This window comes from Solea senegalensis, linkage group LG12 (genome assembly GCF_019176455.1).
Source record: "Solea senegalensis isolate Sse05_10M linkage group LG12, IFAPA_SoseM_1, whole genome shotgun sequence".
NCBI lineage: Eukaryota > Metazoa > Chordata > Actinopteri > Pleuronectiformes > Soleidae > Solea > Solea senegalensis.
This window is the reverse complement of record NC_058032.1, coordinates 3805303-3832210: the sequence shown is the minus strand read 5'-3', so window position 1 is coordinate 3832210 and position 26908 is coordinate 3805303. Positions and strand designations below refer to the sequence as shown.

Here is a 26908-nt window from a genome sequence, read left to right as displayed (position 1 = left end):
GTTGGCATATAATGGGTAACTTTGTGTGTCCTTGCATGTCCTAGTGCACATGGAGAGAGAAACAGTACTTTGAGGCTGTCCATGAGGGCAAAGCTTCAAATGGCCAGATAGTAAAATATTAACACAGCTTTACTTTTGAGCGTTACAGACAAAGAAAGATTCTGAAATATACAAGGAACGAGTAACACAGTAGAAATAGATTAACTCATCAACATAAATGAAGTTATAACTTAAGTCAGATATAACCATGGAAACCCGAGATTAAAATTTCCACATGAAAATGAATACATTGAGGAAGTCAATAGTCAAAGAACCACACAGACAGTCATGTTTTTGTGCCGTCAAATCCGTGATTTTCTAAATCTAAATAAGTAAGAAAATGACTGTTACTAATAAATATATTATATTAATTTAATTATATATTGACCCCTTGCCCTGCTCTGTCACACAAATGATGAAGTATAAGCTGTAGGTAAACCACAGCCATTATATGCACACATGTACCTGATTGCGCCTGGACAGGTTCCGTGCTTCCTCTCTTTTCAGAACAAGTCTCTCATTCTTCCTTTTCTGTTAGGAAAAACCCTCTGTCCTCATGCACTTTCTTCCTTTCATTCACCCTCACGGTGCCTGTTAAACAAGCTATCTGACCTACTTAAGATAGTCTGCATTACCTCTGCCTCATGTGGAGTATAGGAGTATGAGCTGACTTAAGAAATATAAAGATACCTTCACCTCTCAGTCAAAAGAATCTATTTTTACACAGAGTAAGATCACCAGTACTCAGCCCCCAAGGCATCTTTAATCAGCTCATATGACAAAGTAGCAGATCAATTCAAGCCAGAACCAAGCACTTGGTTTTGGCAACTATCACATGGAAATAAAACCATGTGATATGAAAGCAATAGATTAATTAAAATGCACACTCAGATGGAATTACTGAGCCCTTACACTAACATAAACTGAGCTTTTAACCATTTTTGCTGAATACAAAACCCAAACGCTTGCTGACATGAAGGTCACTGCAGATGTATATAGCCAAGGCTGCTGATAAATGCTCACATTTTAATAGCTCCAGCGGAGAATGAAACCACAGCAGTGTTAGGGCAATGCTGTACATTATGTTTACTTAGTCTTCAATCTTTCTAAAGCACAGGCAGATTCAAGGCAACTGCTGGACCAGCCCAGTCTGCTCACGTCATCTTTGTTTCGGTAACATCAAAATGCATTAAGAGGAGATTTGTTCAAATGTAACCTGTACAGTGTTATGACTCACTGCATCACAAACACTATGACTGAAGTAGGCAGGACAGACTCTGCTTACATGAAGGAAGTTAAGTCATAATATCTCAGTATTTAATCAGTGTAGCTTCCTTGGGGGGTCGTTCAAATCATATCATTGATTAATGTATCATTAATTGAGTAAATTAACTGTCAACTATTTGATAATTGAGTGTTTTTAGGAACAAATAATAAAACAAATAGCTACCCTCAAATAGCTACAACTCATCTGAACGTGTGCATTTGTCAGCCTCCAATTCCAAAACCCTTACTTAAACCCAACCAAATATAAGAGTTTAAGCCTCTTTAAAGGCTAGAGAAAACCTTAAACTACTGAAATAATTAATGTCACTCACAGTTACCTTAGTGAGCGATGATAAAGTTAACAATCACACTGCTACTGCTATGTTTTATCAGACAGTCCAGGACAGTGACACCATGAGATCGGTGCACTCGATGGTCCCAAACCAGCACCTTGAAAAAAGACCCTAAAAGGCCTCTGGTGAGAGGATTTGGTCGGTAATGGAACAGCCTAGAATGGCCATGTCTGTGTTTCTTTCAGCATGTCTTAATCCCAGATATGCTTGACAACCTCCAACTCAACAGTGGAATACATTGTTAGGATGGTAAATGGAGAAAGTTAAGACAGTGCTGTTAAGAGACAGAAAGAAAATAGGACTGAAACTTGAGTTCCATCGGGGAAAAGGGGACAGTGGAGACTACGAGAACACTCATTTCAATTACAGGGCCACTCAAGAACCTGCAAGTGCATAAATTTGTAATATGAAAGCCTCATGTGGAAAAACTCTTCAAAGAGTTTCATCATATTAGCGGAACATCAGAAAAACGCAAAAATCAGAAAAACTCACATAAAGACTTATCAGTAAGAAAGTGACAATAGTGTTTTTCTTCCCCAAACCAGCAAGTACTTGCTTTTAAACTGGAGTAGCTGACTACAACAAATGCAAACGATTGCATTAAGACTATGGGACAATCTTGTTAAGATTGAAGATATAAGAGACAAAGATCAACTTAAAAATGTTTCAGAAAGAAACCAAACCAAAACAAACCTGCAAATATCACAGTCATTGTTTAAAACTGTTACGTGAATGTTAAAACACACAGCAACAGAACAAACATACTACAGAGAGATGAGATGACGCAACACGACCAAAAACTGGAACGACAATCCACAAAAATAAACTATGATGTCTGAATAATAGTTAAGAGCCTTTTACATGCACATAAGAGCACAAAAACACTGTCATGTTATGATACATCTGTTATCTCCCCAAAGCCCCAGTTCCATCAAAACTAAGTGCACAATCAAAAGAAGGAACATATTCACACACAATTATAAACAACTCAGCATTTTTCCTCTAACTTGCATCATGTTTTTGAGAAATCTTCAAAAACTAAAAATATATATATATATAAATCAAAAGCACACTATCATGACTGGCTAAACTGGACGGATAAAATCTGCTGCATTTGTAGAAACTGCTGAAATTGGAGGAAGTGAGAGAGAAAGTTTAGCCTGAAAGCACTCCCCCTTCAAAAGTTCAAACTGATCAGATTCCCTAAGTGAAAGCCTTCAAACCCTCAGGACAGTAAACATAGCTTAACAGAATGTATCTAGTTAGATTACACAAGATAAAACATTATTTGTTCACAAGAGAAACCTTGATCTCCTGGCTAAATCTTAAAGATGTGGGGGGAAAAAAGCAGAAAAACACCTCTGTGCAAAAGAGGAACCCAGTGACCTCTGCCCTTTGGCCTGAAAATTCCATAAAAACATCATGGAGAGAATGTATGACTGGTACTTCTACATATCTGCACCATGTTAAGTTAAATAAAGACATTCTTCACACACAGATCCTGTGACCCTGACAGACTGACCGACTTCCTTGTTCTCTGCAGTATTAGCATGACCTGACACACATTCACACACATAAATGCACACCCAAACAAAATAACCCACATACAAATCATGAAGTCAAATCAGTTAAAGCCACTCCTGACATGTTAACTACAGAGACAGACTGTGGACTTTATCATCTTATCTGAGATGTAGTCAAGCCTTATCAGGTACAGATAATGAAAAGATCAAAGAGACAAAAAAAAACATGCAAGACAATCATTTTGACAGCTTTCAAGCCACATAATCACACAGGAGAGCGTAAATTCGGGGCTGCCAAAATGTAGTACCGGTATTTATATCTATTTTAGAGGAAGTTTTACTTTAAAAGGAAAGGTCCATGGATTAATACTATCTCACCTCATGGAAACTCCCCTAAATGGATTAGAATGAAAGTAGTGTTGTATTTTATTTTTAAACTTTTAAGACTTTCAACTTGAAACATAAACATTTTCATTGTAATCTTGATGCTCCAAATCCAGATTGTGTTAATTTGCAAGGAACCATTTAACAATCCATGCACAACCGGTTTAATATGAAGCAATTGTTTTATCTTCACCCAATATATCTGCTACAGGTAATCACAGCTACTATTTATTTACATTTATGGCCATTCTTACTTTATTCTCACTTTTCTTTTTAATTCATCCAGGCCAACCACAACCACTTATCTAAAATGGCCTGGATTTGATAGGATGAAACACAAACGCCATGGTGGCATTTTCATTTACAATGAGGATTTATTGTGGCACAGTGGGAAGCAGTCTTTCCAGACCCACTTGCAAATGTGAGGGGGGAAAACAAGAATACTGAGAAGGGCGAAAAAAGCTAATCCTAAAATTAGATTATCTATACATGTGTATTCACACTGACCACTGGTACATAATACCCACATGGCAAAACTGTAAACATGTGCAAATGACAGCCTGTAGACTACAGTGCACCATTGAAGAAAATGCATCTCCGATTGAAACCCACAAACACACAGAGAGAGAGAGAGATACAAACACACACCCCGAACAAATCCTGAGGTTAAATGTGGCAATTGTTGACACAAAACCTGCCTGAGCACATTTTAAGATGACTGCTATCAGAACTGAGCCTTTTTCTCCAACTTGGCAGCAGGCCAAAGGTGTGGACTAATTATGAGGCCATTGTTGTCGAGAAACTGTTTGCAAATGTGGACGAGTTATGTAACTGTATTTCAATTTATCTGTGGGGTTTCAGATCTGCAAATATGTTAATATGAAAATAAATTGTCTTGAATCTACATTCACATTTGCAACTATATTGAGTGGTAAATGTGTCTAAAAGTCCAGACAAAAGTGTCCATCACTATCATAAAAGGACAGCGTAATCAATAAATTCTCCCAATAAAGATAATGGAATATATTAATGTAGAGTTGGAAGTATTGATTTGGATGCACACATTATCCAAAACCTGTAGTGCAGAGTGTTAGCATTTGTTTTGGAACAATATTTTGTGTTGTTGTCAAGTAAGCTGGAGAGCAAAGTTGCAAATACATAAATAAACAACAATAGAGGTAGCGAGACTGGCAGAGGAAGATTGTAAGAGCAGAGAGAAAAAGTAGGTAACAGGAAAAAAAGATCAAGTGGGAGGGAAATGGGGAGGCAGTGAATCCAGCTCTTGCCCTCGAGTCAGTAACAGCAGTTTACTGTCCTAGCCTAGTTAGAGCTGTTCTCTTCAGCCACGCCCTGTCATTGATGAATTAATAACCACGTCTTCAGAGGACATGGGCTTCTTCATACCTTGTCTCTTATCCTGAATGCACTAGTATTCCCTTTATTTATATGGAAGATATCACAGAGCTGCACAATGTGTCAAAAATTGATGATCATTGCGATATTAACATGCACAATGCTGACATTGCAAAAAGACAGCACTGCAATAAATGCAGGTTGTTTCTCATGCTGATTTTGTTATTTTCATGTATATATATATATACATACATACATATAAAAAACTAAAAAGAATTAGCTGGAAATGTATTTGCAATGATGACAACTTAGAAATATTTTTTAAAATGTTTTCATCACCTTTCCTCAGAGAATTACAATTTGCTGCTTTTACACATGTTCTATGATAGTAAAATGAACATCTGGTTCTGAAATATTTGTTAGCAATACAAACACATGGCATTTAAGAATGTTACACTGCAACAATTAGTCAATTCATCAATTGGTTGTATGACAGAAAATGAACAAACAAAAATTATTTGTCTGCAGTCATTTTTGTGAATTTACAAATTTGGATTTCAAATAGTATGTGTCTGGATGTCATTTTTTCACTTTTCTGACATTAGATAGTAGTTTCCTCAGCAATTTATCAAGAATATAATAATAAAAAAACATGTATACCAGTACAGCCAAAGCCTTCTGTTGCTATGGGTTATTTGTCAACACTCACTTCCACTGCCCTTCTAAATAACATCTGCTGAAGGAGGTGTGGGTTTCCCTGTGCTGGTAAGCTTCCTGTCTTGAGCCTGCTTCTCTCTATACTCAAGGTTATCATAATCTGCCCAAGCCTTTCATGTCACTCTCCACTACATTTAGTACAAGGGCCTACATGACATGTAAGTGCTGTTAAGGAGAACCAGTACAAATATCCACTCTTTGCAAGCATGCATGGCTGTGACACTGCAACAAGCTTTAACGCCTACACTGGAAACAAGTGAAACTCTGTGTATGCAACTGTGGGTGTGGAGGCAAAGCAGCATTTTGTTTGGGACATTTGCATAAAGTTTGCCAAGTTGCCATCTTGTTCTTTTGGGTTTTTTTTTTAATCTGCCTATTGGATTATGAAAGAATAAAACGTGAAAAAAAGGTTAAACCAGACACAAAACTGTCTAATTACATCAGCTGTTCTTAGTAAATTCCATGTGAAAATCTGACTGCACACTATATTTGCATGTTGGCTTCACAATATTTGCCAAATGGCCCTAATTTAAATAGTGGTTGGCCTTTAAATTAGGAAACCATTGTCCTTGTTTATCACAATGAATTTCAATATATTATAATACAAGTAGTGCATAATATGCCTTTAATAATTATTTTGACATTTTTTACACTTTTTGTAATAATGCTTGTATAATCATTGCCAGTGTTCTATTCATGTCATACTGATTCACTTAGTGGCAAAAGTATGTTCAAAGGACGTTCCCTCCAACAACAAAGCAGTAGGATGTTCACAGTAGCATTAGGGGACCACTGAACAGGTGTGATCCCAACCTTCACAGAGCCTCAACTGCAACAATGACATTGGGTTTTATTGATTTAGTATTGATCTGTATCACCTCACCCTCTTGCTTCATCTCACACCGATGGAAATTTCCAGACCACTGCACATTGAACAACGAGCAAGAATGCTTCTTGTTGTCTTCATATTTTATACAACATACGAATTACAGCCGTGCAAGAGAGGGCATGGATGCAGGTCACGGCACCCTCTGCTGGACAACTAGATAATTACTTCACTCAGTCTGATACACTTGTAGGCTGCAGATTTTAAACATGTATCCGAATTTGCTGCACACTCGAAAATACAATGGCCTGGATGACTGAGAGAAGGGTGTGGATGGAATGATACACGTCCCAGAGGTTTCTCATTGAAGTGCAAGACAATCCCATGTGTCCTCTGTGCAGGGATACACTCACAGTGACAAAAAAGGGCTAATCTGAGCATCACTACAACAGGAAACATGCAGCTACACTGGGCAGCAAGGACAAATAAAGCTATTACATTTTCACTTTAGTGTAGTTTCATTGTCAAACAAGCAGCTTTAAAAAAAAAACACCGACAGTTATGTGTGCAAGTTTTGCAGTGACCAAGCTAATATCTGAAACCTCATTCAGGAGAATGACTCTACTCTGCAAAAAATGCCGATTACGACATGTGTGTGTAAAACTCTTCCCAGCATTCTGTCAAAGGTTTCAGGACATGAAATGTAAAAAAAAGAAGCAGAACATACAGTTTGGTAAGCTGCTTAATGTGGAAGTAGCTGATGTATCTGAAAATCTACAGTATGGAATTATTTAACTGCAAAGCATATTGAGCTCAGAGGAAGTTCAGTACAACAGCTGTCAAAAATTCTGGGGGGTTTTCTCTGTTCGTGACAACCTCCTGCTGTGAGCAGTTCTTTTTAAAGCACTTGTGGAAGAACTAATTTTATACTCAAAACTGGTGGACTGAAAGCTGGGCAACGAGATTCTAGTGGCATCATCATCCCTACCACCTGATCCGGCCATGGCATCGGTGGAAAGGGTAGAGCACTAGAGTGTTAAATAATTTGTGTCCCCCCAGAAAAGACAGAAAATTGAAAAGGTCCATTGTAACAAAGGTTCACTTACTGTGGACTACTGTGATAAGTTGACTTATGTTTGCAGGTCTACTCGTCTACTTAAAAAAACAGCACCTTTTGAGAAAAAAAGGACAAGTATAAGCTTGCTGCAGATGACACTGTGATTTAATCAAACCTATGTAAACTGTATTACGAGCCATAGATTCCATTCCCGCTGACATGAAACACAACTGAATGCCATATGAACCTAAAATTATATCAAAATGCCAGAAAATACCAATTGAAAGTAAAGGAAGAGCAAACTTTATTCTAGGTAAACAATGACTCGGGCATCTACTGCAAGCATCTCAGGTAGAACTAGTCAATTCATTTGTCAATAAAAAAAAAACTGGCCAATAAAACTTTCAATGATGGCTTGATTAAAAGAACAATCTTAGAAAGATCTTCCAAACAGCCAACCATCATGAGTGTTTTTTTGTTTGTTTTAACAATTAGAACAAGTTCTTATCTTCAAAAAGAAATCATTAAAAATATTTTCCAACATTTTGTAACATTTTATTGGACAAAAAAAATAACCGATTAATCAAGAAAACAACTGACAACGGACTAATCTATGACAAAAATAATCATAATCAGCCTAGTGTCAAACCCAGATGACTTCATCCTAACCAGCAGCTCAGAACCGGACCTCTGCTGCTACCTTTAAAGCTGTGACCTTTTTGGTTTACATTTGGTACAGTAGTCTGGCAAGGGGAAAACTATGCTGCGGCTTGTCGATATGAAGACTTTGCAGTCCAATTTCATATCTTTGTGTCTGGTTTCACAGATGAAGAATGAAATACACGCCACAACATCTGTTTCAGGGAACTTCAGTGGATTAGAAGCCTGACAAATCAATTAATTTCTTTGAAATTACATATGATATTGACAAATGCACTACTGCTCAATGATTCACTGTATTTTCTGCGAGGACCAAATGTAGTATAATAATTATAGCTTTCTAAGCAGAAATGACAAAGAAACATGTTCAGTACCTTAAATATTTTAGCAAACTAATGGACCATCTCTATTTAGATGATCTTTGGGCCAGGTCAGTGACATAACATGCATAACTGCCTTCAGCCCTACACCAGGAGACAATCCTCCAGCTTTCCACAGCACATTACATACAAATATATCTATTAAACTATCTGTTACACAAGTACTCCTTATATTCACTACACTGAATACATTGAAAATGTTGTCTCTTGTGATTATATTATCTTTGACAAAAAAAGATATGTGTACTTAAATTATTAATTTAAAAAAAAAAGCAAATGGGGACATGACAAAATGTGTGAACATAAAAGGACTAAGATTAGTCACAAAAACTCTGGCAAATCTGTGGCAGTATGGGTCCAACTTTAGAGAGATTTGGACCCAATCTGGTTTAACTTGGCCCATATCCACAGTATCTAAAACAACCAGTCACTGACCTGGCAAAAACAATCCCACACTGCAGGGAGCTGTGTGGTTATGACACTGCTTTTGCTGTGTACATGCATTTTCCTTCCATTAAACACAAACTCTTATCTCACACTGCAGGGGGCTAAACCGTAACGTAAATCGTTACGTGCATAGAGGAGATCACATGAAGGACCACAGGTTCATCTTAGATGCCCTTGATAATGGACGTTTGACATAAACCTATAAATGTAAGCTATACATGTTATCTTAACAGTCACAATCAAAATATTTGAATACAAATTACATTAATGTAGTATTTAGTAACAGCAGCCCTGCACTGGATTAAAATTAATCAACTCAACTGAACATCCCACTGCTTTGTTGTTGGAGGCAACTCAACTCAATTTGACCTTTACTCCAGTCTGTCTATAGAAATAGCTGCTGTCTCTTACACAATAATGAAGCTGCTCTGCTCACACAGGTTAAAATTTACTGAGCTATAGAACAAATTTTGCAGAGAGTTTACATTGTGTGTATTTTGCAAAGTAGCTTCAGATCAAACATAACTTGTTTAGAGTGCTTCAGCTGTAAAACAATTAACGCTTCAACAATAAAACTCCCCATAACACCTCAACTCAACTCCCAACGCCCTGAGGTCAAAAACAGGCCAAAACAAATATTAATGTTAAAATAAACGCACATAGCAATCACTTACATTAAAAAAGGCTGGGATTGACACACTTTTTTCATATTTCATCATTTGTTGTGCAGTGTACAAGAGAGACTGAGGACTGATTATCTGCTCCCAAATAGCCATTGGGTAGTCAAATGAATTTCTGACATGTAAGAAATTTGGGTGGCTTCCAAACAAGCTCTTACAAAATTGAAGCATAGCTGCGACACGGTTCCTCAAGATCTGAATCTTTTCTTTCACTGTGTCAATGTTTATAGTGAGAAGAGCATGTTAACTAGCGTGTTGTTAATGAGAGAACTAGAGAGTCTGACTGTGGACATGTGCCACAGTGGATTTTTGTAAGTCACAATGACTCCTTCACTTAAGGCGCACAGACACCATATGGAGAGACCAATCCGTCTTAATTCGGGGCAATAACCGGATGCGATTATACTACATAAAAAGGATTTCAGTGAGCTCAGACATACAAGTCAGCATTCCTATCATATTAATCGCGTTTCTCAACAACTTATTGCGCATACAACATTTATAATATCAGGAACAGGGCATTTAAAAACAGCTTAATGGTTGTAATCGTTATGACACAAAACACTAGAACATTCCAGCACAGACAATTTACTGTAACCGAGCAATAAGCATCAGCCTCAGTGACAAAGCTTCCGAATCTTATCGGAAAGCGAAACTACCCCAGCTACCGTTGAACAGAATAAGGAACTACAGACACCCGAAACACAGGATATAAAATATGTGTCGGCGATTACCGTTGAATCGTCCCTTGCATCTCACAGTATTGCTAATGAACCAATAATATGTACAACTACTTACTCAACACAGGAACGTCAACAAATCCGACACAAGATACACATATCTTTTAGCTTTGTTCGCGTCAACCAAAAAAAGCAAGACTATTTAATTATTTATGGTAGTTTGTTTTTTTCTTGTTCCGTCTTCGAGTTAGCTTTGCGGAGGAGCCACAGATGTGATGGAACCAACCGTTAGCCATTAGCTCCTAATCAACACCAAAAAATAGCCACAACGGATGATTTACACCTGGTTATAACCCTCTAACTCAGAACAGACACACACAGCTGATAAGCTCTCACATGTAGTATTAATATAAGCGACAAGGCAAGTGATGAATATAGACAACACAGAGCGCCTGACACAGTTAGCTTAGCTGGTTAACATTAGCTGCTGTGATGCTGAGTGTACCGGGGGAAGCGCTGTTAGCATGGGGAAGCTAATGAGTCGCTCCGGGTGTAGCAGCAGTTACCTTACCAGGTCAAAACAAACAGGAACGCGGAGCAAGACGCATTAATTTCTTCTTCGGTTTTTTGAAGCCGATGTCCGGACAACTTCGACAGGATTAAAGCTGGAGGTGTAGAAATGTCGTCGGGAACATTGCAAACAGTCGAAATTAGTGCCGTTCCTGGGGTTTTTTCTTCCCTTCTTTTGCTCGGACTGAGTCGGATGCCTGTTTGCAGGTCGTCGCTGATCAAATCGGTCTATACGCAGACACATACACACACACCCTCCGAGGACGAACCTGCCAAAAACTGACCCCACCTCTCACAGTAAGAACACAGCGGGAGACAGCTGCCAAATACTGACCCCGCCTTGCTAGAGAAGAGAGCAGATACACAGACAGAAAACTTGCAACATACAGAGATAATTATTGATTTGTTTTCTTTCTTTCTTTCTTTTATCTCTGGTGAAAATACATCAACAAGTTTCACTTGCTACAGGTTACAAAGTTTATTTACTTAACCCTATTTTTTATGTTCCACTTAGTTTTACACATATTTCCTGATTGAAGCCTACATTCAAATATGTACATTACCGAAATTAAACAATGAAGTCTCAATCACCATTAAATAGTCATACGATAAATCTTGAGCACAATGATTTGTGATAACCATAGTTGGCCATATTTGAGAAGATGGATTTTTTTCTTAAAAACAAAAATCATTTACACAAGAATGACAAAGTGAGGCTCAATTTAATGTATGTTTCAATTATCTTGGTAGATGGGAGAATTGTTCTACACCACCTGCAATACCGATTGGGCCCACCAGTGAGCTGCAACCTATATTTTGGGATGCACTGAACCTCCCCCGATTTTTTATACCTGCATCACCACCACCAATCCAATAATTTCTTACTTGGGCCCAAACCTACATTCCCCCTATAATTTGATCAATATATGTCCTTTTTCTCTTTGAGTAATGCTTCTGCTTACAAACAGAAAGGCATGCGCCACAAACATTGCACTAACAACGAAGCATTGGTAGCATAAGAGTCTACTGTTTTTCTGTAAAGGTCACTCAAATATTTAGTCAAATTTTTTTTAGATGGTACCTGGTGGCACAATTTATAGCTTCAAGTCCTCTAAACTGTTTGTTTTTTTCCCCTTGTTGTCATTATGGACAATTTGATTGTAAACTATAAATCTGACCCGAACCCCACATTTCTTTTATATTATTTGTAACAGATATTAAACAATTTACTCCCTTCTGGAGTTGAACTGATATAAGTCAATGGGTATATGCCGCCACCTGGTGGACTGCTTCACTCACAGCAACTAGTTTGATAGTGAGTGCTGAATCAGCGTTTATATTTTGTCTTTCTTGCCCTTTTCTCATTTGCACTGACGCCCGTTTTGTTTCACTTTCAGGGGTGAACTCAAATTAATGGAGGACAAACGTGAGCTGTTCTGCAGACACTTTATTGCTGTGTTTGTAGTTTAATAGTCAGTGGAACATCTAACTGTGTGTTTGGTGGACTAGTCCAGACATGCACCCTCCCAAGTATATGTCGTCAAACCAAGATTTAAATAAACAAAAAAGCAACAGCAACTATAATGCAGTGACACAACATACATGACACTATAAAGTCTTTAGGTGAATTCATTCATTCTAACATATAGGCTGCACTGGTCCATTTACAAAATACTTCTTTGTATATATATATTTATTTATATAAGATATAAAACAAGAGTAATGCACATTCTTTAAAATGCAAAGAAAATGTGATGTTTATATATGCCGTTATATTGTGTGTGTGTGTGTGTATTCTGTTTGGCGGCAAAAAGCAACAACCAAAAATCATAATTACAAAGTGTGTCCACAGTATACAGAATAATAACAAAACTGACAGTAATGTTCAGGAGAGCTACAGATGGAGACATCACAGAAGAGCAGAGTATAGGGCTGTACGAGACAGTGAAATGAGCACTAGCAGAAGAAATTAATAGCCTTTATGTTGTTTTCAGCCAAATTGTACTTTGGGTGAAAAATAAGAAAATTATACAAAGTGTGTGCACTTGTCAAATCTTTATGACATAATAATACAGTTTATTGCCCATTACAAAGTTAACACACATCATTTTTTTGTATTTTTCTTACTGTCAAAAAATAACAACAAAAATAACATGAAAAATAACAAATCCAACCATGAGTCAACTCCAGCAAACCAGTGGTGTATCCAAAGTGTGAAATATGTCATACCCCCTTGTTGTTCAAAAACTAAAGAACAGATGAACAAGCCACACCATTGCACTGATATGGTTATAGATAGTATTTTGTTTAGGGCCATCATAAACACTTGGCAAAGAACCAAATGTAGGAAAATCCATGAGATAAACTTAGTATGTGTAGTTTGAACTATATAACAATATAATTATTTCTGACCTGTTTTAGAAGATTCTTACGTCTGCACGAGAAGTGAATGGAGTTTGGGACGTAAAGCATTGCTGATTTGGATATTTTAATGGGATATTAGTTCACACAAACAAAAATAGAAAATAATACCCTTTAGGGCTATCATAGCTTAATACAAAGGTTATAGAGATCATTTCTATTAGATGTTGCTTTATTGCACAATTCATTGAACCGGTGGAACTAGAAAAAACAACTATGAAAACAATAGAACATTTAAGAGATTTTCTCTCGTTGATGTAAACTGTAGATAATCTTGCTTTGTTAGTGTTTTAATAATAATGTTTTCCTCTGATACACAGACTGTAATGTATGAGGCAATGGCACATATGAACTATATGTATTTTTCATATCCATGGAAACTTCACTATGCATGTTTAGTGACACTTTTCTTTTTCTTCTTTTTACATTTTACTGCAGAGTGGTGTGTTTGTTTGACACATATGAATAACGTGGACCAGAAAAACAGTGCACAGTGGTAGATCTCGCTCTGACCAAACAGTACAAACTCCTGCCTCCTCTCTCTACACACACACACACACAGAAGAGCGACCTCTTAAACACAGGTAACCAGATCCTAAAGGTCGACATTGTATAGAAGTTTACACCTGTTACACTGAATACAAAAATCAACAAAAAACCCAACGCTATCTGTCACAGGAAGGTTTGCTTTTTTTTTTAATCATTCTTATCATGAAAGAAGCCTAGAAACAAAAAGTCCCTTTAAATCATACTTGAATGAACCTGCAACTGTGCGAACACAGATGGCAGTGGCTTGTACACTGTTTGACAAGTGTAATAACAGCTGTGAAGACTGGACTGGTGAGTGGCTGTACCTACAGTGATGGCCGACTAAAATGTGCCCAGCGGCTTTCATACAAACTAATGGAATCTCTTAATGCATTTGACAGATCTCAAGTACAACAGGACTGTAGATTACATCGTGTACTTCAAAGACAGTCCTGGTGGTGGTGGTGTAGTGTTTGTCTTGTTTGATCCATGTGGGATGGGATACTGATGTTTTAAGCTTCATATACCCTGAGGACGACACAAAAATAGAGTTTCTTTCAGTGATTTCACACACTCATCACATTTTCTTCCTCTGCAAGAAGAAAACAGACCTGATCTACAAGTCAGAATCAAATGATAGCAGAGATCAGTAAAGAAAGGGCCACAAATGATCTCTCTACAATTGCAATTATCTTTTCAGATCAAAGTACATATTTAACATATCGGTTAATTATACATGGATATTCAATCGGTCTTAGGTGAAGCCTCCTCACACCAGCTGGGATGTCTCCAGCTCTAACAATTTCCCTCTGTTTGCAGACTATTTGCTAAGCTAAGCTAAGCTAAGCTAGTCAGCTGCAGCCTGATAAAGCACATTTTCCAGGAATAATGAATTATTCCTTCAACAGCAGATGCTCATTTTATTTTTTAGGGATGGTACAGTAGCTTCTCTCCCCACAATACATGATTTGTGCATGGTCTTAAAACCTGTTTTATAATGTTTAATACAATAATAAGATATTCTAAAAAATGAACTCAGTACACCTCAAAAAACAATAATCTCAACCACAGGCTTCTTTAGGCCACATATAACTAATTTTTATCTTTTTTTTAATCTAACCTATCATCAGATTATGTGTATGAACATCAAGATTATTTTAATACCTGTGCTTGTCCTTCCAGATACGGAACCATTTGACCAGATTCTTGGTGCTCTGAAGTTTGGGATGAAGGCAATATTCCTGCCCTTTGAACCGAGACACATTCTCCATCGTCACACTGAAGAGAAGAACAAAGAAGAAGAAGACAATATTAAAATCACTGGAAGCTGAAAATGAATAAAATATGGCATACTGGAGCAGAATCGGAGCAGAATCGTATTTGACAGGATAATTAAACTTAACATAGCAAGTCAATTTTTACCTCAATCTGAGTTTAATTTAAGATTATATCAGCTAACAGCCCATTCAGGATGATTACGAAACAACATAAAAAAAAACATGAATACACACTTGATTAGGTTAGCTATTTATCAATTTCTAAATGAATCCCAAACTATGTTGATAATCAAATAATCAAATTGAGTGTGTGTTTTTTTTTTAAATAACCAAAACAAGTTTTTTTCAGCTTCTTAAATGTGAATATTTTCTGGTTTCCTTTTCTCAAGAAAATCAGCGACAGATTGATAGATCATGAGAAAAGTCATTCGTTCCAGCGCCAAACTTGACACAATCACAATAGGCGACACTTTTCATTCGGCTGCATAATATGTCTGGACAGCTGGCTTTGACTTCAGCGGTTTGAGAGATAATCAACTCCAGGAGCCATTTGTGTGAACTGAGGGAAGTAAAAATGCAGATTAAAGGCACTGAAATCCAGTCTGACTCATCTGAATAGGAACTGGTCAGGTTGTACCCTGGTTGACACATTTCCCTCCCCTAAATTTTAGCACTTATTCTTCGCCGGTGTCACCAGCATTTCCACAGTTGCCTCCACTGGGAGGCAGTTTCTTGGCAATGAAGCAATATTTTGGAGGTGCCACTGAAAAGATGTGACATCTAAGCTCACTGAATCACTGGGGCCTGTCTGTAACCTGCTACTTAAAGGCAACGGCAGAGATAGTCTGCCTGCATGTGGCGTATTCAGGCTGAAACTTTGAAATGTGGGAAAAAAACAATCACCATGCAATGTGGGCCCTCTCCATCCAGTGACACACTCAAAGACTCAGAGGAAAACACAAACGTTCAAAGAGTTGATTGGAGGAGAAAAGGCCTGACTCTCAATAAACATGTTGCCTGCAGTGGTTTTAAGAATTAGATTAAAGTGTTTTGCGTCGTCTTTTAGAGCCCATTGAGTTGTCAGTAGGTTTGGCTATTGAGGTTTAGTTGAGCAGATGCTTTGTTGTGGGCGAATTAAGCTTTGATTGTATGCTTGACAGATGCATGCCACTGGTCTCATATCAGCAAGGTTTAAAGGTCCAGTCTGTATGTGTTTAACTGCTTTAAGATAAAGCCTGTTCGGCTTTCAGCCCAATAAAAGAGCCAGAGCGGAAGCTTCCTACGCAAACAAGGACCAACAGCTAACATTCTTTTTGGTACGCAAAGGCCATTATCGATAACTTAAGTGCTTGGGCAAAATGAGGGGTGAGTGCATGAGTCAATCTGCAGTCTTAACCTAACCCAACCCATACAAACCTGCGTTTCCGTTCGTACTTTAACCAGGGTCTGAGTCAGTGTAGCATTCCATACAAGCCCACTCAAGCTTATGTTTCAATTGTTTCACCAGGAAATCGCTCTCAGTTGTGAGTTTCCTCGTATTCTATGAGTGTTGACGTGCACATGAGTGTGTGGAAATGGGCTAATGATGAAATCTCTGCACACATGTGGACATGAAAAGTATCACCTGGTCCATAGATGTCTACATACTGGACCTTTAATGTGTACACATGGTGGCTTGTTGTTATCATTTGACCAGTAGCTGAAGTGCCACTGGCTGCCATGATTACAGTACATTAAATTACTTGACAGCGTTCAGCTGCAGTTTTCTTTAGTATTTGCCTTTTTTTATTATTTTACTACTCCACTAAATGTCAAAAGAAAATATGAAACACTTTGTAGTGGTCCGTAAACTTGATTGATTGCACTGATTGCAGCTGCTAGTAGCTCTGCAGGTTTAGACATAAAATAATGCTCTTTTTTTTAAATCTGTCAATATCAACTACATTATGAACAAGCAAAGATAAAAGAAGATATCCCTCATAATCGGTGCATTTTAAGTCCACTTTTAAGATAATACTTGGGTGATGTAACATTAACGTTATTAATAAGTGTTCTTAAATTTATTTAAGTAAAGGGGCTGAACGCAGCTTATTATAGGGTAGAAAAATGGGGATGGATAAGAAAAGACAGAAAAGCAGGTGAGATAGACAAACAAAAGCAAAAAACAAGTAACAAAATGGACTTGTTATTGAAGTATAATGGAAACAACTGTGAATTTAAAAGTGGAACTGTAGAAACACGAGAGAAATATGGAGAGAGCGGTGACATTTCGTGGCTCTCTGCTTGTGTGTGCGTGTTTGTTGTTCGGGGTGGTCGTCCAGAATGCCAAACTGAGCGCCGTAAGCCAAACGGCCACAACAAAGGCTGGAGGGGGGACTCGCTCCCTCATTTCTCTCCCGCTCACTTTCTTTCTGTTGCTTTCCGGAGCCGACTGAGGCTCGTTTTTCACCAGGCACTAACAGCTGGTGGCCCCCATCTCATGCTAATAGAGTACCCTTAACTAATAGCTTTGTAACATACACAACAGGCCTGAGGGTCAAAAAAAGACTAAATCAAATAAACTTCTCAGACTCAATCTTTTTTTTAAGGGCATTCACACACACACACACACACACACACACACTCTCCCCAGTTAATCAATTAACTAATGGATAAAATGCATCTTAAATATCTTTATATCCAAATATATAGCATTTTGTAAAAAAGTCGAAAACATATATTAATATACAGATATTTTAATGCTGGCGCTTTAAAGCATACCCCTTAATCCAAACCCTTAAATTTAATGTCTCACACATGTGGACTGTTTTGTCCCCAAGAGGGGATTGTGAAGGTGTAAACAGATTTATTCACCATGTCACATCCACACAATCTGTTTCTCTCACTTGGCTGCTGTTGCCCAGGTTGTCATTTGTAATTTGCCAGCAGGTGGCAGCAGAGATTACACCTCAGACACAAATCTCACTCAGGGGATGCTGCCAAAACAATCCCATCTGTTTTCCCCTCGAGTGACTTTGACGTGAAACGATGTACACATTCCACTCTAAGATCACGTCAGGTCTCTTCTTTCTGGCTTTTGTTGAGACTTGATCACCCAACACTTAAAATTCTAATGTATAAATAAAAACATGCTGGTCATAATATTAAACATGTCATGACACTTATATGAGTATATAAGTCATAAGGTTTGATATGGGGGGGTAACAAGAGTAACAGGTATCCATGCTTTGCATGGAAGCTAAGATTACATATATATTAAAAAAAAAGGTTTAAACTTACATTACATTGTCCTGCAGCACATACTTGAAAGTTCTGGAAAGTTCTTGAGAGCTGTTTCCTTTCTAAGACACAGTTTTGCTCATAAATCGTCTCTGCCTCCCGGCTGCAGGTTGTAATTAAATCATCACACTCTAAATACCCCAAAGTGTTTTCAGCACAGATGACAACGGTGTTGTGATAAAGCCCATAAAGCTGCCAGATATTTTTATGGTTTTTCTGGAGTCCAGTCACGGAACTGTATATCTGTCCAGAAGGAACAAATAGAGCTTGTCGAGCGCATGCACACACACACACACACACACAGGGAAGAAGAAATGAAATACAGAGTGAGAGGAGAAAGAAGGAATGTGACAAGATAAAGAGACAGACAAGGAGGAATACAAAAGAAGAGGCAAAAAGAGAGAGATAATCAAAAAAAAGTCTCACAGTACTCACAATATCATCTTCTCTTGGCAGTACGGGTGTTTGGGTTTGATCTCCAGCTTCTGCACATCCTTGTATCTGATCTTTGGTCCTTTCCTGGTGCACCTGCACTTGTAGGCTGTTCAAATCAAAGCAGACACATGCCAATGATCATAAAGGCTATTACTCATCACAGAAAAACATGAATGGGAATCCCGTCTCAGACTGCCGGATCCTGCTGTGAGCGGTGGAGACTGGAGCAACGATGGAACGCGACCACCTGGGAAATGAATTGTTTGACAGATTATCATAGTTGGTTTCGTAATTACTTCCTGCAGACTGATGGGGTAGGGGGGGGAGTTTGTTCTTTGTGCTTTGACAGTAAATTGGCTCTCATTCATTACTGAAATCCTGAGGTTTATCTCCAATTTGTGCTGATGTGGAGGATTACCGGTGCTGGTGCTTACATTTGGTACCTCACTGCTAATGATTCACAAGTTCTTCTCTGCTCTAGTGCATGCACTTTTACGTTTTTTTGAAATGGAGTCAAGGGCAAATAGGCTAAATTTGAGTTCTGCAATAAAAAATCTGGATAATTGAAGTGGTTTTTGCTGCAGCCATGGAAAACCTACTGCACCACTGCTTTCATGCAAGACTTTGTTGTTGAGGATTTTTGCCATTAGAAGCACACACACACACACACACACACAGAGGCAGATGTTCAACTGAAGTAACATGCAGAGTGAGGTATCTCTACATTTCCATCATCTTCTGGTTCAGCAGTTTTTTAAGCTGCAGATTGAACAGGAAATTAGCTTTGCTGGGTTGTGTTTGTGTGTGTGTGTGTGTGTGATGGGAGGTGATGACCTGCATGGTTCAAGGTTTTCCTTCATCCATCACCTGCTATCTGTCCTGACTGCCTATACCTCTAAATCTGTCACAAACCACGCAGTCGTGCCAGCACTCTGCACAAACACACCGGACAACAAAGAAACAATAAAAGCCTGTGCAACTGCCTAAAAAACACTTTATGTACAGACAGTAATCAGTGTCATACTCACTGATTTCACTTCACCAAACATTTGAGAAACAACATAGAAAATGAATATGTTAAAAAGCTAAAAAGCTAAAGTCCTTCATTGCAATAGAAAATGCATTTGGCTCAGTCAGTTGTCACCAGTCCTTCACTTTCTCCCATTTTGGCTTTTAATGATTTCAGCTACAGTGCATAATGGCCAGCTTCATCTGTGTTGTTACCAAACTTAACAACAACACCATAGCCTCATCGTCACCATGTTGTTTTAAGGAGTTTCTGATGTTTGTCATCAGATTAAAGGTAAAGTACATGCAGCTGGGGACAAGATTATAATTTCAAATACAAAAAACATATTTTTTTTTTTTAACAGAGACAACATGCAAGCAAATGCATCACTGAGGGCATTTGAAGGTATCTTTGCCCAGGATTCCTACCTTCCAGATTTTGGAAATAAACAGTGGTGTTACACATAATTTTAACATTCTCGCAAACCAAAAGTTGATCAATACAGGCTACTGACCACAACATAACATCGTCCACTTGTTTCTCATACATTTTAGTGCACACAAAAAGGGTAGTTTACCTTCTGCGCTCAGGAAGTACAAGGCCACCACAAACAACAGCAGCACCGCCGTGCACCGACGCATGTCTTCTAAAAAATAATAAAACAAAAGCAAAAACAAAAGGATGGAATTTTTTGCTTTCCAACAAGACTCTTAAAAAAATCCGAACTCTCCAAAAACGGTTTCTCTGTGCAGTGTAAATGCACAGAAATAACGAAAAAGTCTTCTGGCAGATGCAGCAAATATTATCCACTCGCAGTCAGTGTTTGGATGAGAGAAGTGAAGGAGCGCAGAGAGAGTTTTCTGTTTTTGGAGCGCTGATTGTGCAACTCTGAGTCTGTGCGTCCTGCGCGCTTGGATGAATCTCTCTCTCTCTCTCTCTCTCTCCCCCTCTCTCTCTCACTGAGGCAGCAGCTCTTTTAAAAGCAGCCCGCTGTCCCCCTCTCATTAATATGCACGGCCAGACAGCGAATCAAACACTTGTGTCCAGCGAGGGAAAAGTGGAGAACGTGGAAAGAGCGAGGGGTAAGAGAGCGAGGGAGGAAGGGAGGGAGCGATGGAAAAACACAAAGTGCACATATTGTTCACTAAAATGAGGCTGGTATGTATGACGTCTGCTTTGTGGTTTATTTTAGGCTCCTGAGTGAGTGAATCTATAACTGACTGAGACATTTTTCCCCCAAAAAGGGGAAATAAGACAACATTTACGCACAATATTTCAACGTAAGAATAACGTTTATGATGTGATTTTGTAAGGCTATTTTTACATGTGCAGAGAAAAGGTTTTTTAGTCCATATGGTGTTTTTGGACTTACAGCAAATACTTTAGAACACCAGCAAAGTTAGGCTTTTCTGACATTTGAGGGCAGCAAAGAGAGCACTTCAGGTATCCAATGTAGTCTGTAAGTTTATTATATTCTGAACAGTAAACAAAACAACAGAAAATGTGTTTTGTTTGTCTTTTTTAGTCATTATGAGCTGACATTATTGCAAGCTGGATCAATAGTGATGTGCACATGATTTCTCTCTGATTGGCACTTTTCAATAAAAACACATATCACACGCTGTCCTATATATAATATAGGATGTATATATAATATAGACTTATTGTATAAAACACTTTACAAACTGAAGTTTGTTAACTGCTCACACCCTTACACCAAAGTCCAGAGAGAAAATCATCATTTTTTTCTTTTATGTCACAACACACAGGAGTTATTAATCGACTGCTGTGAGAGTTCAAACTATACCTTTATCTTGTGACTTTGGTGTTTGAAACCCTTTGTTTGAAGTGACACATCTTTTGGACATCTATGGAATTTGGTGCAAAAGATGAACTAAATATAATAATTCAACACTACACACTTGAGCAGGAACCTAATCTCTGTTGGTGGCAGTCTCAGTGAAGTCAGTGTTGATGTCAACACCTGATTAAACCACACTTAAAACCTGAATGATCCCTTTAAACCATAGTTATGGCTTGGAACATTTGTTGCCACGTTTAAAAATGATTGAAATTCATCCTGTACTGTGTGTGTACATGGTTTTCACACAACCACTCAGCCCTTTGTATATGAATAAATGCAGTCATTGTATCAGGCGTTGCCATCAGGCTGAACCTTTGGCCTGTAAGAGATAGTCCTGAGAAGAAGGTCTGACCCCTCCCACCTGGGACACTCTGACCACAGAATTAAACTGCATTCATCACCGTGCTGCATTGTGAGGGATGGGTTTGTGTCCACTTTGCTGCCTCACTGTGTGTGCGTGTGAGTTCACCTTCCTGACCCAAACACTGACGCAATCAGTTCCCGTCATCACTCAAACCAGCGGCCATGAAACGTCTTCTGTCTGCAGCCTGCACCTGAGTGAGTGCGGTGTGCACGGTCACATCCGTGAGGTTGAGCACAAGCATGGACACTTTTAAAATGTTTATTATAAAGTATGTTTTACGTGTATATGTGTACACGCAGTGAGCAAATCAGATTTGGATCCATTTTAATGCCGTTTAAGGGCAAAATGATGAACAGGGTGTTGAATTCAGCGGCAAGAGGATTTATATCCGTATGAAGACATGAATATGCCCCCCAAAAAATCTTAAAATCTGGAAATAAATAACTAAATGAATAAAGAAATCAATCTTTGAATCTTTGAAATAAAGAAACCCCTCTTGCAGTCCAGTATCAAGGACAGTGTTAAGGACACACGGTACATTTTTTTCTAATTTTATAAATATATTTTGTATATCTTCAATTAAAGGTGTGTAACAATGGCCAACATTTGCATTTCTATACAATAATTGTGTAGAGGCTTGTTGAGAAGTCTGTGGTTATTAAAATAAGTCAATATTTGATTAAGTTCAAGATTTCCTACTGTAATGCTTTATTCAATAATTAATTATAGGGTCGATGGGGTCACTTGAGCACCTTCTCCCTGAAAAATATGTCTCCCTGTCCAGTGTCCAAACTGTGACAGATTGTATAGTACGTGACCCCTGCAGGTGACACTGAGATCTGTTTGAAAGCTTCACACAGATTTATGATCTGAGGATTAAATACGTGGACGTCCGAATGTCCGAATGCTTCTGTCTTCAGCGGTTAGTTAGCGAAACCCGAAAGCACTCATATTTCTCTCGCTGTGTACACTGTACAGTGTTTTGTGTGTTTTTATAGAGTTGAAAAATGCAGCTGTTCTGTGATAGCAGTTGTCACAACACTTCAGCCAAATCATGAGCTTTTCTGGACGTCTTTCCCATTCTCTCAGTCAGTCTGACTTCATCACACCGAGACGAGCAATGTCAAGTTACACGGAACTTGGCTCCCTGACCAAATGGCTTTTTTTGTGGACTTGGCAGCAGCGCGAGTGCAGACTTAATTCACAGGGAAAGTGAACAGTTTATGCTAAAGTCAAAACAAAGCAATGAGTGTGTGAAGTGTGCTGGGGTCTGTTTGGGTTTGGGTTGACCCTGGATGTGGTTGCAGGGTGTGAACAGTGGAGAATGGGAGTTAGAGATTGATGTGTTGTTAGGATACAGACGGATTATCTCAATATTTAAATACTGAAATAGAGTTTGTAACCAAAACACTTGAAGCATCACAGGCCGACTGTGAATGGTCACTGCTTGCAGATACAATTGCCTTAAGCTGCAGTATGCAGGATTGTTGAAGTTTTACTAACTTTTTGGGGACTGAGCCCTCGCACAAGGTGAGAAAGGACAAATCCATGCCCTTCATATACAACAAATGACCTGATACAATCTCTCAATCTTTGAAATGCTGCAAATTTTATTGCGAGCTGGTATGAGCAGCCAATAGGAGTGAACGCTCATTCTAAACTATTCTTCTTATTAGCGCCTGGAATTTTCCTCCAGGTGCTCATGTTTCCTGTCACAGTTAAAAGACAAAAAAAATGTCGTGAGAGACAGACAATATTGAGTTTTGCATGCATGCTTGCAGATCAGCTGGCACACACTCACACAGGTAGGCAGGTGCTGGAGGATAATTGAGGTAATAATGGATTCTAAGTGTTGGGTAATGCGGGCATGTACGGACACAGACACAAAGACACAAAGACAAGTGTGCAGATGCTGGGAAGTAACTGCTGATAATAAGGGGATGCTCAGGAGTGGCTCTGTTTTGTTTTGTTTCTTCTTTGCAAGAAATGCAGAGGCCATGAAAAGGTGAGGAGAAAAGTTTGCGTTCCACTCGTCGTCACCATTGATTCTGTGGGCATCAAAGTGAAGGTGTGGCCAGAGTCCTGTGTGAGTTTGAGTTTGAGCAGCTTAGCAGGACAGGATGGGAAAATGGAAAGAAAGGAATGCAAAAACAAACTGTTCACAGGCAAAGTGGCAGGCAGGTGCTGGAGAGTAATTCATGGGTTGGGTTGGAGGTTGGAGCAAACTGCCTGTGGGCAAAGATGTAAATACTTTAAATTATCGTGTTCTTGTCACTGTATTTAAATGATGACTCGTAGTTGTTTAGTTTTTTTTCCTGCCACTGTTTTCGTTTCACATAAAAGTCACGATTACTTGCTTTAAACATTTTTGGCTTGCTGTTCTTATTTTTAAATCTACACTGACTAGCTCCACCGTTAAGCTGGTTCTGACTGCAGCTCATTTTTCTTTCTTTCCTGAACACATGGAGGTGAACTGCTGCTACACTAGAAATAATAATGTTATAACAAGATGTTTTTTAGTGTTGTAACAAGATCATTTGTTGTCTTTATGACATACTCATCACAATGAAATGGAAACAATGTCATTATATGTGAAATGTTTCACCCCAGCCAAATCATACGTTATCATATAACTGTAAAACAACATATTTTTATGTTATTTTATATGTTATAATAGCATAATCTATCGTGTTTTAAAGTAAAAAGAAAAACATTATGATAAGACAATGTATCACGTCATAAGGGGGTGAACCATTTGTCATGAAGTGCTAATGAAATAAACTCCACAAACTTGCAAACTCCACTTTTCGTTTGAGAAATTAAAGTTAATTCAGAACAGTTTTCTCTGAGGCCTATAGATTATCATTTATTTGACAAACAGACCAGGGGAACTTCCTAAATGAATTTCTACTGTGGAACCAAACTAAAGTAGACTGTTCTGTAAACAGTCCTCGGTCTGAGTGAGTGAAATACACAGGTTACTTTTGTGCAGTAACATAAAATGACCTGAGAACACACACGCCATCAGTTATAGTGTGTTTGGACTTGGGGTGTGTAAATAGATTCTTGAAATCCATTATACTCATGTCAGTTTGCTCATAAACAGGCAGTCCATTAGTACTCAGCCGCGATGCAGCGTCGATCTGTTTTGACATGAAGAGAAGTATGCGAGCGCTCGCCCTGGTCAGTGCACTCTGAAAATAACTCTTTTTTCAGAGAGTTCAACAACAAAAATGTGTGAAACCTCTGTGAACATAGAGTCTGTAGGTTGTGTTAAATGTAACAAAGTCAGGTGTAAATCTGGGTCTGAGTGCATTTGAACGAGTTATCAATTCTTTTGAATATGTGTATTCATGTTGTACAGAGTGAAACAAAAACATTATTTCTTAGCAGCATCATTTCTGTCTGCTGTGGGGCAGTAGTTAAGAAAAGCTGTACAACAGTGTGTAGTGTGTGTATAAAGTGGAGAACACGATCATAAAAATGTGCATTGCATATGCTCTGAGTGTCCTAACTGCATCCTAGAATAAAGTTATGGCTTTGCACAAAAGGGGCTTGATTGCTTTAGTTAGAGAACAGCACGATTCCTTGTTCATGCAAATCAAGACATCGTTTTCTGACAAAAACTGTGTCCATGTTGCCAAGGGAAGCATAGTGAAAGTGCAGATGGCGTTGTTTTCCTATCGCCACGACACTGTGTGCAGTCATTTTCAACACTATAATGGCACATTTTATTTTATTGCAGCTTTAAAAACCAGTTGGCTGAGCATAAAGCAAAGCTCGGTCTGAAGCATATTACAGAATATTTGTGTATTGTGTGTAAGACAGAAGAAAATCCAACCAAACTGTCATGTTGTGACTCTGACTGCAGTCAAATTCACCATGACAGCAGCATTTGTCCAAGAAAATGTCCTATTTTAGGTATGTCATGACACTGATCCTGGCTTATGTTGATGTTATGTAATTTTTTTTTTTTTTACTCCATATTGAGGCGGATTCTAAAAAAACTGACAGCTCACATGGAGTGAGCTGTCAATATCTAAAAAGATATTGTCCACATGATGTCATTAGTGTAAGAAAAATGATGTTAAAATAAACTTTAATTTAACATACAGCGCTTATATCCCAAAACATGACTAACTGTGAGTTGAAAAACAGGCACAGAAGCTGTAGTGATGTAAAAGTTAAGTTTATTCCACTAAAACAACGCCCAAGACTATGACACTAATTTAACAGGTACATGGCATGATAAAACGCAATTAGTGGTCTCGTAATCCCTGATTACATTGCATGTGTTGAGATTGTGCAGCTGTTTGACCGAGCAGCACTGACAGAGAGAACAGTTTATGTCCGTTTTACATGTCGTCTGCAATCAGTGCACTTCCCCTTTAACTCTGAGCCTCAGTCAAAGTTTGTCCAAACGAAACCAGCTCCGGTGTCAAAATGTGAAATAAATCCCGAGGTCCTATCTGCCGAGGGGAATATAAGTTTATACAAAGTGTAAACACGCGCAGAAATAATAAGATGATAAATGTGAATGTGAGCAGATTGCAGCCAAAGGTGGAAAAAAACACACTCTCTGCGTTTGCAAACGCAGTTGAAATTAAATATTTTCATCATCGCCAACCCTTTTCTGGTCATTCACACAGTGATGCATTGATATGTTGCCCGAGCTTGAGGTGAAGCCATGATTCTTTTGTCTGCTGTTTGGCGTCTGGAGAAATGACAGCAAAAATCCCATAAAACATCAAATTTAACTGTCAGGTTGTGAGTTTTATTGTTATTATTGCATGAGG

At 38.4% G+C, this 26908-nt stretch overlaps 2 protein-coding genes across 5 annotated transcripts in view; both read right to left on the bottom strand.

Annotated features, from left to right (window-relative positions):
- fam13b (family with sequence similarity 13 member B) overlaps positions 1-11224 on the bottom strand; it is a 52097-nt gene extending 40873 nt beyond the window's left edge. For 2 of the 4 annotated variants that reach the window (XM_044039827.1, XM_044039826.1), the window contains exon 1: positions 10937-11223. The gene's annotated coding sequence lies outside the window, so the exon portion shown is untranslated. Of the gene's footprint in view, positions 1-504; positions 849-10936 lie in introns of those variants that run through there. The other 2 variants (XM_044039824.1, XM_044039825.1) reach the window with 2 other exon arrangements.
- Positions 11225-12367: 1143 nt separating this feature from the next.
- cxcl14 (chemokine (C-X-C motif) ligand 14) lies at positions 12368-20849 on the bottom strand. The gene is made up of 4 exons (XM_044040994.1): positions 20462-20849; positions 18876-18981; positions 15049-15162; positions 12368-14412 (listed from the first exon to the last, which is right to left on the bottom strand). The coding sequence occupies exons 1-4, from the start codon at positions 20523-20525 to the stop codon at positions 14397-14399; spliced, it is 300 nt and encodes a 99-aa protein (XP_043896929.1). The 5' UTR covers positions 20526-20849; the 3' UTR covers positions 12368-14396.
- Positions 20850-26908: the final 6059 nt, after the last annotated feature.